Raw genomic sequence first — 16,312 nt, 5'->3', positions numbered from 1 at the left:
CTACTTTTAAAATATCTTTCTAATCATATTAATTGTATAACAAACGGTAACAAGCACGTTTCAAAGACAAACTCGGCTGATCCAAGGCAACGTGTTCCTTTAACATGGGCTGGAGCAGGACGATTAAAAAGAGGGGGGCTTTCAGAAGCAGTTTGTACACAGTTCGCCATATGGGTTACAGAATTTCCGGGGGGGGGGGGGGGGGGGGGGCTCTTGCCACTATGTCTACATGCATGGAGGCACAAACACGAACTTTCTAAAATGCTCATTAACCGTTTGTTCATGATCGATGTAAATGACCCAGCACAAGCCGCCTGAAATGAAAACTAATTAATTTGATTGATTTTCAGCCAAACCGTGATTTCAGATCATTGAGTCATGAAGAATCCACGGATTAATTGGGACACGGCACCAGATTGGGCGATCATTAGTAAAGTACTCATTTGCATAATGGCCGGGTGAGGATGGAAGTCATGACCGGGAGCTCTTAGTGAGTTGCAGTCACTTAAAGGCAGTGGACACTGTTGGTAATTGTCAAAGACTAGCCTTTGAAAATTTGAGCTCAATTGGTCGTCAAACTTGTGAGATAATAATGAAAGAAAAAAAAAACCTTGTCACACGAAGTTGTGTGCGTTTAGATGGTTGATTTCGATACCTTAAGTTCTAAACTTGAGGTCTTTAAATCAAATTCGTGGACAATTACTTCTTTCTCGAAAACTATGGCACTTCAGAGAGAGCCGTTTCTCACAATGTTTTATACTATCAACCACTCCCATTACTCGTTACCAAGGACGGTTTTGTGATAATAATTATTTTGAGTAATTACCAATAGTGTCCACTGCCTTTAAAATAGATCCGACAATTTACGTACTTCGAGAAAGGGAGTGGTCACATCCGTTGCGCGGTCAGGTTGGCAGAGCGGTGTCTTGCCTCACCTTTCCCCTCGGTGGGACCTCGGTTCGAATCCAACCGGGGGCACATTTGGTTAGGTTTCAGTTTCTATACTTGCGTGGATTTTCCCCGGAATACATTTCTGGGGTTTTCCAAAAACTTTTTTAAAATTGTTTTTATGCAAGTCTCCAGACACACAAGGCCTGAAGGCCACTTCAAGGTGTGGGTTCCAATTATTTTGTTCCAGAGGCCGTTGCCACCTACTCCTTTGGCTGTGCTGAATCAGGGTTACCCCTTTTACAGTCCATATACGGATCTAGGCTTGGGTATCATCAATCAGAAGCCTGGCCGGTAGAGAAACTGAAATTTCTTTATTGTCTTCTCTCTTCCCGTTTGGCTCTAATAAGAGCGTTGAGAATATAATAATACAGATTCAGATTAATTTGTCAGTCCCAACGGGTATCCCGTGCTTCATGCACGTTGCCGTAGCCTTTCCATTCGTTTTATGGTTTATGTTTTGGTGAAACTTTATAATTGAAAAAGTACTCCTCCGAAATTTATTGACCATACCAGAAAAAGAAACGAAAAAAAAAAAATCCTTCGATATCACCCACCAGCTCTTTTCAGAGCCAACAAGTTTTGTTTACCCGCAAGTTTACTAGTTATATTTTTTTCTTAAGATCCACACAATGCAAAGCTTCAAGCACGTCGCTCTTCACAAGGTTTCTTTCGTCTAACCTTCGTTTAGAATGATTAAAGGCACTGGACACTATTGGTATTTACTCAAAATAAGTGTTAGCATAACAAAGTACTTGGTGTAACGAGCAATGGAGGAAGTTGTTGGAAGTATAAAGCATTGTGAAAAACGGCTCCCTCTGAAGTAACGTAGTTTTTAAGAAAGAGGTAATTTCTCACTCAAATAATAAAAGACTTCAGGCCTGAAACCTCTTATAGCCTATTAGGCATCTGAAAGCACACACATTTTGTGCAACAATGGCGTTTTTCTTTCGCTATTCTCTTGCAACTTCTATGACAAATTTCAGTCAAAATTGCACAGATTTTTCATTTTATTCCTAAGTTAAAGGAGCTCTTAGTGAGTTGGAGTCACTTAAAATAGATCTGACAATTTACGTACTTCGAGAAAGGGAGTGGTCACATCCCGAGTTTAACTTAGGGCTATAGCCCTAAGTTAAACTCGAGATAAGGCTGGTCTTAAAGGCAATGGTCACTGTTGGTAATAATTACTCAAAGTAATTATTATCACAACACCTTTCTTGATTACGAGTAATAAGGAGAGAATGATAGTATAAAACATTGTGAGAAACGGCTCCCTCTGAAGTGACGTAGTTTTCGAGAACGAAGTATTTTTCCACGAACTTGATTTCGAGACCTCATAAAAAAATTATTTAGAATTCAAGGTTTCGAAATCAGGCATCTGAAAGCACACAACTTCTTGTTACCATGGTGCGACAAGGGTGTTTTTTCTTCCATCAATATCTTGCAACTTCGACGACAGATTGAACTCAATTTTTCACAGGTTTGTTATTTTATGCATATGTTGAGATACGCCGAGTGAGAAGACTGGTCTATGACAATTACCAATAGTGTCCAGAGTCTTTAACTCCTTGTGAAATCCACCCCAGTGCCTTTAAAATTTCGTCTCGTATACGGATAGTTAAATTGTGCACAGCAGTGGCCACAATTGTGCATCATTGAATGGTGAGGGATGAGGGATTGCTTTATCCTCTACACAATTCAAGTAGTGACATACCACCATCAAGGCCCTTTCCCACTTTCCCACTTTCCCAATCCCTTCTTTAATCTATCCATTGTTCGTCCCCTCCACCTATCAATGAGGAGACTATAATAAACAATGTTAGCTGCTTAAGGGGCCGTCGAGTGCTACTGCATTCAAAACGGCAACAGTGTCATAGGGGACCGTTATCGATTATGCAGGGATACCGACCGTTGGTGTATACCACAACCGCCACTGCCTTGTCGAACAAATAAGGCGTTATTGAATAGGAAAACAATAACTCCAGCGTCATAACTCATGTAACTGTGTGTAACGGTATGCTGGGCCTTGGGCGACTGTTTATCATACAACGACATACAACAAAAACATAAACCACCGACTTGGTTGAAGATTACGGCGAGACTACTAACCATCTTCGCTCAGGGACAACCGCTGTTTTTGGATTCTTCTACCTCCAAGAGGGGTTCAGGAAAGAGATACTAAAAGAGCAGAACGTCTTGGATTCGCTGGAGGAGTTCTAAGGATGAGGACTTCGGTTGGGAGAGGCTGGGTCTCGGGCGTGGTGGTTTTGGTGGTGACATGGACCGGATGCGGACTGCTCACAGGTAGGAAATTATCAAATTATAAAAGAGAAGCCATCTTTTTTATTTCCATAATGATGTTGTTGTTGGAGAGTACATTAGCAAATGGGTTCTCTCTTAATTGGAAAGACAAACTACAGTGGATGTAAAATGTCAATGTGAATGTACGGACTCTTGGTTAATTGAATGGGTAAATACTATTGCTCGTCTGTTGCAACCAGTAATTTGTTTACGCTCCTCCAAAGTTTAAAGGCACTGGACACTTTTGGTATCTAAGACTCAAAATAAAACTTACTTGGTAACGAGCAATGGAGAGCTGTTGATGGTATGAAACATTGTGAGAAACGGCTACATCTGAAGTAACGAAGTTTTTGAGAAATAGGTAATTTCTCACTCAAGTAAAAAAATACTTCAGCTGAAGTATTTTATTATTCATCTTTGAAAGCACACAAAGTAATGCAACTAAGGGTGTTTTTTCTTTGATTACTGCAAATTCGTTTGAGCCCAATTGTTCACAGATTTGTTATTTTATGCATGTTGGGATACACCAAGTGAAAATACTCGTCTTTCATAATTACCAAAAGTGTCCAGTGCCTTTAAAGACGGGAGAGATTATTGTAGTCAAAAGCCAGGGTTATTTACAAAGACAAACCTGTATGATATGCGCCAAAGAAACGAACCTTTAACATGATATTCCTCGATCCCGCCGAAAAAATGTTGGTGGAAAATGAAGCATGATTTTGTAAACCATGAATTGATAAACCAAAGATGAGACGATTATTTTATTGTTTTAATAAAAAAACTATGTTGTCCCTTTTAAAGGTTGCAACAAAAGTTGTGTTTAAAAAAAAATTGTGTAGAGGGATAGCTTTTGTTGACTCTCGATTATTCTTTAATACAACCACTTAGCCAATTTAACGAGTTCTGATTTAACTGCAGTTTAATCAAACTTAGTAAATCGTTTAACGGTTTTTGCTCCGCAAGACACAATGTGCCAAGCACATGATCTGTTTACATGCAATGATTATAAAAACGGATTAACAAAAATAAAAATCCAAGAACATAAAGATCAGATAATGATATGACGAAACTCAGCACGTGCAGAAAGCATTATCGTTAACGGTTCATTTGAAATTAAACACCCCTTAGGTTCTATAGGCGTTTAAAACATAATTTACTTTTCTTGGTAATAATTGTACAGCATAATTGAAACAGTTTACAGCAATTTAGGTAGTAATTTGATTCTTCGCTTGCCGACACAGCACTTGGAATCACAACGCCACAGTACAGACAGTATGTTCGGTTGAAAATCGTTCAGTTGAACTTAACTTCTCCCCTGTAAAAAGAAAATGCCCGTCGATAGAGTGACTTCTAATGGCATTTAAACCAGATTATAGTTTCACTGTTGTGTGTTCAGCATTGCATCAAAGGTGGATGCAGTCAAAGATGGGACGGTATACACTGATTATAGTTTCACTGTTGTGTGTTCAGCATTGCATCAAAGGTGGATGCAGTCAAAGATGGGACGGTAAACACTGTGGTGTATCTTTTAGTGGCCATTGGACACTTTCGGTAAACAGTATTATCCAAGGCCCACACTTCGTGTATCACAACTTCTATATCAAATAACAAACCTGTGAAAATTTAGGCTCAATCGGTCATCGGAGTCGGGAGAAAGTAACGGGAAAACCCACACTTGTTTCCGCACATTTCGCCGTGTCATGTGATGACGTGTGTTTAAAATAACACCGTAATTCTCGATATTGAGAATTGATATTGTTTTAATGTTTTCTCAAAACGTAGAGCATTTCATGGAATAATATTTCAAGAGAAGTCTTTCACCATTTACCTTCTGTAAACCCTGGAAGTTATTTGCAAATCTGTGAACTTTTTGTTCTGTTCCGAAAGTGTCCAATGGCTTAAAGTCGTCTCATCTTGTGGTACGCCATTTTACCCCCTCCCATGACAATTTTTAACCTTTAAGGTTTCAGGCATTGCATTGTGGGGTATCAATATGTTTGCGGTAGTCTACTTGGCGTAGGCAGATTATGCTCTTTTGAGAACTTTTCTTGCTTTATACAATAACTACCACGGAGTAGATTTTCGGATTGTCGGGAGACTTCTCAGTTCTGAAAAGAAGTATGCTGCTTTTCAACTACTAGCTTGGCGGAAGGTATAGAAAACCTTTAACCTATAATAAGGGGGTAGATCGACGTGGCTCTCTTCACACAGAATGTGAGCGCATTGAGATACATAACTCATTAAGATTTAATTAAAGACACTGGACACTATTGGTAATTGTCAAAGACCAGTCTTCTCACGTGGTGTATCTCAACATATGCATCAAAACTTGAGCTCATGTGGTCGTCGAAGTTGCGAGATAATAATGAGAGAAAAATCACCCTTGTCACGACGAAGTTGCGTGCTTTCAGATGCTGGATGTCGAGACCTCAAAATCTAATTCTGAGGTCTCGAAGTCAAATTCGTAGAAAATGACTTCTTTCTCGAAAACTACGTCACTCCAGAGGGAGCCGTTTCTCACAATGTTTTATATTATCAACCTCTCCCCATTACTCGTTACCAACTAACAATTATTTTGAGTATAGTGTCCATCACTGCCTAAAAGTTCAGACTTAAAGGCAGTGGACACTATTGGTAATTACTAAAAATATTAATTAGCATTAAAAACTTACTTGGTAGCAAGTAATGGGGAGAGGTTGGTAGTATAAAACATTGTGAGAAACAGCTCCCTCTGAAGTGGAGTAGTTTTTGAGAAAGAAGTAATTTCCAAGAATTTGATTTTGAGACCTCAGATTTAGAATTTGAGGTCTCGAAATCAAGCATCTGAACGCACACATCTTCGTGTGACAAGGGTGCTTTTTCTTTCATTATTATCTCGCAACTTCGAAGACTGATTGAGCTCAAATTTTCACAGGTTTGTTGAGATACACAAAGTGAGAAGACTGGTCTTTGACAATTACCAATAGTGTCCGTTGTCTTTAAACATTGTATGCAGACACATACAAATCAGAAGTAGTTACCCATGGAAATGTATGTGACTTTGTCTTCTTCCTCTTTCAACTCGCAACCACAGCGATCGATTTCGGTGTATTGATAGAGAGGCAAGCCTAAGGGATTATGCTCCCGGGTGTGTAATTTGCATATTGTAGAAGGCCGAGTAAAGTCTGTTAATAAATAACATGGGCCCAATTTCATAGAGCTGCTTAAAATAAGCTGGAAATATTGCTTAGCAATTGTCTGCTAAGCAGAAATGAGCAGATTACCAGCCACAAATTGTACACTTGACATGTAGTTTGGCTGGAAACATTATTCCGGTAGGCATTATATTGTTGTGCTTAGCTACTTTTTGTGCTTAAGCAGCTCTATGAAATTGGGCCTTGGTGTCGGGTCGATGTGGGGAACAAATGACTGACATAATTTTTTTTTTAATGTTGTCGTTGTAATTGGTACACCGACGTATATGATTACGCAATGGTCACCTCTGGTTAATCTAGGGGAATGGAGGGTGTGGGAGATTCAAACAATGGAGGCTCTGGAAACAACGATGAGAGTTTCATTTGATCAAGTTTTCTATCGAGTGGACTATCTTAGAAGATGGGAACAAAATAAGTGGGAGGGAGGAAGGGGTAGCTGTGAGGAGGGGTAAATTAATTGTCACTGTTCGAGGACGAACATGACTTGGGCCCAATATTATAGAGCTGCTTTATAATATTCTCTGCCAATAAGTGGGATACAAGTCACATTATTGTACATGACAAATGCTACTTTGCCATTAAATAGAATTTGGTTGCGTTTAAAGGAACACGTTGCCTTGGATCGGACGAGTTGGTCTATAAAAAGCGTTTGTAACCGTCTGTTATAAAATGCATATGGTAGAAAGATGTTTAAAAAGTAGAATACAATGATCCACACAAATTTTCCTCGAGATTGCGTGGTTTTCCTTTTACTCTGCGAACTAACACGGTCGGCAATTTGACTCTCATAAATGGCCGACAGCGTTTTAGTCGACGAGGTAAAAGGAAAACCGTGCATTTTCGAGGCATGTTTGTGTGGATCATTGTATTCTACTTTTACAACATCTTTCTACCCATATATGCATTTTATAACAAACGGTTACAAACCTTTTTCAAAGACCAACTCGACCGACCCAAGGCAACGTGTTCCTTTTAGCAGCTCTACGAAATTGGGTCCTGCATATTATAAAGAGCAATTTTTTACCGAGTGGCTTAAAGACAAAATTCTGCCAGCAGTTGATTACATAATTATTTAAATATATGTCCACGTGTCTAATGACGATTCATGTAGGATTTTGGTAAAGGTTTTGGTAATTATCTCTAAAACCAAAGTGTCAACATTAGTTGTAATCTGAAACCTTGGTTTCGAGTTAAAATCATTCGTAAACATTTTTATCCCTGTTTTTCGAGAACTGGTCCAGCTGTAATAACTGCCGGTCAATGGAGTTTTGAATTCTGCAAAAGCCTTTACAGATGACATATTAAAATAACATGATCAGTTCTTGGTCATTTATATTGAAATTATTGGTAAGGTGTCTCACAGTCCTTCTGTCTGGGATGAGAGAAAATCAAATGGTCCTCATTGAGATTTGAACCCAAGACCCTGATACTCCGGGCAGATGCTCTAACAACTGAGCTTTTAGACTCAACGTTTAACCCATTATGTTCCCCCATAGAACCTCCTTTTCTTTTGGTGTTTCAGGGATGCTCAACTGGGCAAAGTAACACTATGTGATATAGTATGGTGCCTAACCACCATGAAGAGAAACAAAAATGGTCCTCATTGGGATTTGAACCCCAAACCCCTGACATACAAACTGATCTATGAAGCACAGCGGTATGGTGTTGCATGGCTGCGCAACTGAGCAAAGTACTCTCTAAATGTAAAAGAGTGAAAAAACACCACTCTTTATTCAAGTTGTCCCTCATATGGCTCTTCAAAAAGAGTGGTGGTTATTTCACTCCTTTAGAGGGGTTTCACTCCAGGACAGAGTAAATAAGCACTCATAAAGATGCAAACTTCAATCTAAAAGAGTGGAAGACCACTCGAAAAAGAGTTGTCCTTCATATGGCTCTTCAAAGAGTGCTGTTTCACTCTTTTACATTAAGGGAGTAACACACATTGGTATGGTGCCTATACGCCTCTCTTAATATTTATGCATGAGGTACGTCACAATGCTAACTCAAAACGAGGCGATGGGCGCAGCCACTGCAAGTGATGGGGGAAGTGCGCCCATAGCCTCATTTTGGGTAAGAATTATGACGTCTTAAAGGAACACGTTGCCTTGGATCGGTCGAGTTGGTCTTTGAAGAGCGTTTGTAACCGTTTTTTATAAAATGCATATGGGTAGAAAGATGTTGTAAAAGTAGAATATAATGATCCACACAAACATGCCTCGAAATTGCATGATTTTCCTTTTACCTCGTCGACTAACACGTCGGCCATTTATGGGGGTCAAAATTTTGACCCCCATAAATGGCCGACCATGTCAGTTCGCACAGTAGAAGGAAAACCACGCAATTTCGAGGCAAGCTTGTGTAGATCATTGTATTCTACTTTTAAAACATCTTTCCAACCATATGCATTTTATAAAAAACGGTTACAAACGCTTTTGTTTTGACCAACTCGTCCGATCCAAGGCAACGTGTTCCTTTAAGAGAGGCGTATTAGTCACAATAAGCCATCTTGAGGATTACGGACACAATACTACAACACTATAATAGGTTTTGGTAAATTCGTCAGTATACACCCAAACACACAGTGCACTCCTATAGTGTCCGCCATATCTCAAGAAGGCTTATAAAACAGCCACCATATTATGACAGTCCTTCTGTCATAGTATGTTGTTTTGTCCAATGTAACACCGACTTAAGATTGCAATATTATTATTACCTATCGATTTCTAACGCGCAGTAGATTGCACTACCACTCTTTACGTTGACAATATAACAATGCCTACGTCATAGCTGAGATTACCATATCATCACAACATACACATGGCATGAATTTTAACGGGCAGTCAAGGTCCTCCCAATTTGCTTTAATTATAAAACAGCAATTGTTTTTGTTAAGTAATACTGCATTATCATTTATCACACGCGGCTGAGCATTTTTTTTTTTCGTTGTCCTTTACATTGGATTCGACGACCAATTGGGTATGAATTCTCACAGATTTTTTATTTTATGTTGATATAATACCAGTGAGAATACTGGTCCTTGACAATTACCAATAGTGTCCAGCCGTCGATTTCACCAAACTCTTCTTAACTTAGGATTAATCTTAGGACTTACGATGGGTTCAGTTCCGTATCCAAATACGTAGGACGCATTGTACCCATCCTAAGTTAGGACGGGTTACTCATCCTAACTCGAGATTATGATTAATCCTAGGGTTTCGTGAAATCGGCTGCAGTGCCTTTAAGAAGATCTCTCTGAAATTGAGCATTGGTCGTCACACCATTAAAGATGGGGCTGGAGCAATGAATTTCACAAGAACTATACTTACACTACGTAATTTTAAAGAAAATGTTAAGAAAAATCAAGTATAATGTTTGATAAAGCAGTGCTTAGGACGCACAGATGTTCCCAAAATTGTTGACTGTCTTTCCACCACCAAGAAGCAGGCAACGTCCCACGAGGCAATGTTTTCCCATGCAGGCTGTATAGGTTCCACAAACGACTCAAAAACTGTACGACACATTGATGTAGAACACCAACCCGCTCACCAGACCTTTTACTTCAACTATAACTAGGGGTTGATAACTATAACTAGGCTATATAATTAAACCATAAACCGCTGTTCTATGTTTGCCGGTTGTGAAGGTTCCGACACGGCTAAGAAACTGTACGACACTTTCATGCAGAACCACAACCCGCTCATCAGACCCGTTAATATAACTATAACTATAACTAGGGGTTGATAACTATAACTAGGTTATATAACTATAAGCCGCTGTTCTATTTGTGCAGGTTGTGAAGGTTCCGAAACGGCTTAGAAACTGTATGACACTTTGATCCAGAACTACAACCTGCTCATCAGACCCACTACTATAACTATAACTAGAGTTGATAACTATAACTAGGTTATATAACTATAAGCCGCTGTTATTTGTGCAGGTTGTGAAGGTTCCGAAACGGCTCAGAAACTGTATGACACTTTGATGCAGAACTACAACCCGCTCATCAGAACCGTTACTATAACTATATAACTAGGGGTTGATAACTATAACTAGGCTATATAACTATAAGTCGCTGTTCTATTTGAGCAGGTTGTGAAGGTTCCGACATGCACGGCTAAGAAACTGTATGACACTTTGATGCAGAACTACAACCGGCCCATCAGACCCGTTACTATAACTATAACTAGGGGTTTATAACTATAACTAGGTTATATAACTATAAGTCGCTGTCCTATTTTTACAGGTGAAGGTTTCAAACGGCTTAGAAACTGTATGACACTTTGATCCAGAACTACAACAGACTCATCGGACCCGTTCCCTATAACTATAACTAGGGGTTGATAACTATAACTGGGCTATATAACTATAAGCCACTGTTTTATTTGTGCAGGTTGTGAAGGTTCCGACACGGCTAAGAAACTGTATGACACTTTGATGGAGAACTACAACCCGCTCATCAGACCCGTTGAGAACACGTCAGAGGTGCTGGATGTACGGATCGGACTGACTCTGTCCCAACTCGTAGACGTGGTAAGTAGAATCTAAAAGATGGACACCTTCGGTAGTAATAATTTCATTAATAATTGAAAGGCACTGGACACGTTTGGTAATGTCGAAGCCCAGCTTTCATGCACTTGGTGTATCCCAACATACACACACATAAAATATCTGTGAAAGTTTGTAATCATTAATTTTGGTCATTGATGTTGCAAGAAAACAATAAAAGAAAAAATTAACTTTGTAGCAACATTTGTGTGTGCTTTCAGAAAGGTTTCAGGCCTGAAGTCTTTCTTGGATTCAATTACAGTTTTGATTAATTAACTCCTTATCAAAAACTATCGTTACTTTAGAGGGGGTAAAAGTAATATAACCTGAGACTTCCCCCAAAGAAATTCGCGAGGCTTGAGATTTGGTTCAAGACTTGCTGTAGGACTCTGTATTATTTTGAAGACTTGGGCGTCGACCCAAACGAAACAAGACTGTTTGTTAGACCCCATGTGTTTTTGATGGTTTAAAAACGAAACATTTGTCTTTTGTGTACAGGATGAGCAGAACCAAATCATGATTACCAGTATCTGGCTGAAACAAGTAAGTCCATCAACAACCCTCCAGAAAAGTTTGTCTGGTTGCTTTGGTGATCTTTCCATTCTCAGTAAACTAAGCACACATGCAGAAACAAACATTATTTAAAAAGGTTGTCACACGAGGCACTTTTTATAAGCACCTTGGAGCAAACCAATGGGAGACTTTGGAACGCTAGGTGGCAGCAGACTAACCAGGTAAATTTTCATTGTTGACGTAGTTCTGAGCCTGCGCACATTACAGAGAACAATGGATTTTACCTGGTAAGTCTGCTGCCACCAAGCGTCTTAAAAGTCTCTTATTGCAGTGCGTGTTACAGGACCACTTTGGTACCATGAGTGATTTATTTTTTAACAATGTCTTACGATCCCAAAGAATAATAATTTTATGTGAGCATTCAAATGTGAATTCGTTCCTTTCTTGGCGATTGCCAAGAACTGGTTGCCTGTGAATTGCCTCATGTAAAATTGGTCTAAGGAAGAGGTAAAACGATGCTGAAATATTATGAAGAACGAAACCTTTATGTACGCACGGCGCACAGGATGGGTAATGGGCAACCCCTTTGATATTTTATTGAGGGCGCCCTACTACATTTGCACACCTTTTCGGAAATATTATTATGCTTTTAAAACTTTGAACTTTCATGACCCCAAACACAATTGTTTTCATTTCGTTTATCTCCGATAGTCTCAGAATAATCATTGTCTTCTTTGTTTACTAAAAATGACATCTTCTTGGTTGATTTGGACGCAGAAATGGAATGATTACAAACTATCGTGGAATCCAGACGACTATGATGGACAGACGCGGATGTACCTTCCAGTTGACCAAATATGGAAACCAGATATCGCTCTGTATAACACGTAAGCATGATCACTCTTCCTCATGGTGCAAATCACGGGTTCCATTGTTTTTAAAAACGACAGCTTGAAAACCACGGCTCTGGCTCTTGGCTATGGCTTCGGGTTTCCGGGGAAATTAATTAGGACGCTAGGTGGCAGCAGATTTTTTAAAGAAAGTAATCGCTCACGATCTTTTTCACTTTCCTGGCCACACTTTCGTTACACCCTTCTATACCGGTCACAACAAGATTTGCTTTACAATCTCCCTTATTTGCCCAATGATGTCTAAAAGAAACACTTTCAAATGTTTTTTTTTCTGAATTATGATGTGTGCTCCTTTTTGTCATTTCTATTTTGTGCTTCTGTTCCCAACAGTGCAGAGGGAAACTACGCAGTTGACGTCGTGAACAGCGCCACCGTGAAATATGACGGTACAGTCCTATGGAACCCACCTGTAATCTTCAGAAGTTCCTGCAGCATTGATATCTCCTTCTTCCCATTCGACGAACAGCGCTGCAAGATGAAGTTTGGTACCTGGACTTACGACGGCAGCGTGGTGGACCTAAACCCATTGAGCCACCGTGTTGAGAGAGAGAACTACCGGCCGAACGGTGAGTGGGACATCGTGGAATCACCCATCGAGAAACACGCCATTAAGTACCCGTGCTGCGTTGAAGTGTACCAAGACGTCACGTATACGTTCGTGCTGCATAGGAACCCGTTGTTCTACGTCATCACGCTGGTGCTACCGTGTATTCTTATCGCTCTGTTGACTGTCTTAGTATTCTATCTGCCCTCGGCTGCCCAGGAGAAGATCACGCTCTGTATCTCAGTTCTCCTCGCCTTGATTGTGTTCTTGCTCCTCATCCCGTCCATCATTCCTCCGACCTCCACCACGGTGCCTCTCATTACGCGCTACATGCTCTTCACGATGTCCATTGTATCCATCTCTATCGTGGCCACGGTCTGGACCATCAATGTCCACTTCCGGAACACCAACACCCACACCATGGGGCGGTTTACCCGCTTGGTCTTCATGAACTACTTGCCCCGGCTGCTGCTGATGGATCGTCCGGGTGCCGCAGAGGAGCGTAAGGTAAGCCCCAAGAGACTTTTAAGAGAACAAGGGTCGACTTAGGACTAGTCCTGTAGGACTCTTTTGGAGTTATTAAAAAAAGTTTAGTTGTATGTTTAGTTCATTTATTTTTAAGTTCCTGCTTCATGGTTTTAAAAGGTGTTCTTTTGGTACCAGTTTTATTTTGGCTTTAGAACGTTTTAAAATCCATTCGTGTTTGGCTATGGATTTTTAATTTGTTGATCCTCCTGTTTTGATGGTGTTTTGTGGGTGTTGTTTTTGCAAGAGTCTCGATTTGCTTTTGTTTAAATGTTTTCTGGTTTGTGATTTTAATAGCGTTTCAGTGCAATCTCCTTTTTATTTTATATAATAATATTTTTATTGTCGGTAGGGGTCTGGTTTTACACATCTCAAGATGACGTTTTTATACTTTTAAAACCTTGCCAGCCCCTGTCCAACTTGTACTCATTGTGTATATGTCTAAAGGTTTAAAATAAATAAATAAATAAATACAAAAAAATGTTCCTTTAAGGTGAAGGAGAAGCAGAAGCAGATGGAGAGGGCAGTGATCCGTAGCAATGCATCTTCGTCCTTCGTGTACACACCAGCAGACGAGGCAGGGCAGCGCGGTAAGGGGCCCCGAGGCTACGGTAAGATGACCGGATCCTCGTCCACGATGTCACCGTCCCTACGAGAGGAGATCGAGTACAGGGAGAGAGGCCACGACATGCAGAGATACGACGAATACAAACCCATCAGGAAGGAATGGGGAGATCTACTGGAGGGTCTGCAGTATATTCAGCACAACTTGGAGGAAGTTGACAAAGTAGATGATGTAAGTATATTATAAGAATGTTAATTTTAGTTTTACCCAGAATATACACCGATGTTTGTTAGAACTGTATAATCGACATGGCTGAGATTCGAACCCACGACATTTGCAATTCTAGAACAGTGTCTTATCAACCGTTATAGGAATCGTATATCTTGTGCATTGAACTAAGAGATGTTGTTGTAACTTAAAAGGGTTTGGGGTACTTTTTGTACGACACAAAATACGAACCTCCACAAATTTAAATTAAACTTACACGATTTAAAGATAATGACAGTAGAAAGCTTCTCTCAAAATATAACTAACCGAGGTGCTGTAGTGTTTGAGAAGTTAGTAACAATTTCACGAAAAGAAACAAAAGTTGTCTTAGAGATGAAAATTATTTTATGATTTACAACTGATATAGGCGACTCTCCTGACAACATTTGCTCCTTGATTTTCTCTCAAAAACTTGAGTACCCAAAACCCTTCAAACTTGATGAAAACTGTAAGTTTTTCCTTTGATCTCTCCTTCTTATTCTATAGTCAGAAGAAGAGTGGAAGTTCGTTGGTCTGGTGATAGACAAGCTTCTCCTATGGATCTTTCTCATCACAGCTACCTTCGGCACCATTGGTTTCTTCATTCAAGCTCCCATCTTCTGGGAATCCCCAGATCTTCACAAGAGCGAGGTCTACGAAGACCCTATTGTTCTGCTAAGTGCCGGTTACTACGACTTGTTCCCCACTGTCCCTCCCTCTGAGGTCATCCCCACAGTTTCAACATAGGGGTTTGGGTTCCCAGTTACTTTGGTATAGACTTTTATCACGCTGCCTCCATCTTGGTCTCGTTCCTTGTATCGAATAACATTACTGAATGCTTATAACAATTTTGCAAACAGGAACCAGACTATTTTCCCCCTTCCAGCCTCGGTTTGGTTACTTTGATATAAAAGGGAAATATTCAAGATGGCTGCACCATGATAGAGGTCTGTTGGGGCCCATTGTGGATAATGGGTACAGGTGCTTTCATAGTGTTTTATAAATGTAATAACTGTATCAAACTTTGCACCATCCCGAAGCCCCTTGCACTGACGTCACACGTAACTAGGGTCTGTCTAGACTGGCACTAGCCTGAAAATCTGACGTCACACTTCGAGGCTCGTGAATTTCGGCCATTTTGCGAAACCACGGCTTCGACTTTGGATTCGGCTTCAGGCTCCGTCCTCTCGTCTGAAGCCCTGGGCGCTTACCAAAAGCACGCGCAATTTGTCAAAACAACCGCGGGACCAAGCTAGCACGAGTCGAATCTAGAGCCAAATCCGTGGATTCGACAAGGGTCTATACGCCCGCCAGAGATTGGCCTTGATCCTACATTAAAGGAACACGTTGCCTTGGATCGGACGAGTTGGTCAAAACAAAAGCGTTTGTAACCGTTTTTTATAAAATGCATATGGTTGGAAAGATGTTTGAAAAGTAGAATACAATGATCCACACACGTTTGCCTCGAAATTGCGTGGTTTTCCCTCTACTGTGCGAACTAACATGGTCGGCCATTTATGGGAGTCAAAATTTTGACCCCCATAAATGGCCGACGTGTTAGTCGACGAGGTAAAAGGAAAACCACGCAATTTCGAGGCATGTTTGTGTGGATCATTGTATTCTACTTTTACAACATCTTTCTACACATATGCATTTTATAAAAAACGGTTACAAACGCTTTTCAAAGACCAACTCGACCGATCCAAGGCAACGTGTTCCTTTAAATACTGGCAGTAACGTGGTACAGCTGTGTACCATCTAACATTCATTTCACATTCAAACTCTACGTACACGTTCACATACAAAACATCATTATGGGTGCGTTAGATTTATAGCTGCCCTGTGTCGACCTCACGTTTCTCACTATCTCTGAGCCCCTGGCAAGCTAATCGAACGATCACTCACCCTCTCGTGGTGGCGTCATGCACCTGGGGCCAACCCCAAGTGAACCACTCCACCAGCAGGGCACTTGGGGCTGACCCAGGTGAGCCCCTGGAATGACGTCCAGGTACATGACGTC

The 16,312-nt window shown here is 40.5% G+C and overlaps 1 protein-coding gene across 1 annotated transcript; it reads left to right on the top strand.

Moving 5' to 3' along the window:
- The first annotated feature begins 2,926 nt into the window (after positions 1 to 2,926).
- Positions 2,927 to 15,711, top strand: LOC139938496 (neuronal acetylcholine receptor subunit alpha-3-like). The gene is made up of 7 exons (XM_071934057.1): positions 2,927 to 3,252; positions 10,834 to 10,973; positions 11,487 to 11,531; positions 12,279 to 12,388; positions 12,743 to 13,463; positions 13,975 to 14,277; positions 14,800 to 15,711. Exons 1-7 carry the CDS (start codon positions 3,171 to 3,173, stop codon positions 15,037 to 15,039), a joined length of 1,641 nt encoding a protein of 546 aa, XP_071790158.1. The 5' UTR covers positions 2,927 to 3,170; the 3' UTR covers positions 15,040 to 15,711.
- The last annotated feature ends 601 nt before the right edge of the window (positions 15,712 to 16,312 follow it).

This window comes from Asterias amurensis, chromosome 6, assembly GCF_032118995.1.
Source record: "Asterias amurensis chromosome 6, ASM3211899v1".
Classification (NCBI taxonomy): domain Eukaryota; kingdom Metazoa; phylum Echinodermata; class Asteroidea; order Forcipulatida; family Asteriidae; genus Asterias; species Asterias amurensis.
Note: the sequence above shows the minus strand (reverse complement) of the source record. Positions and strands in the feature narration are given on the sequence as shown.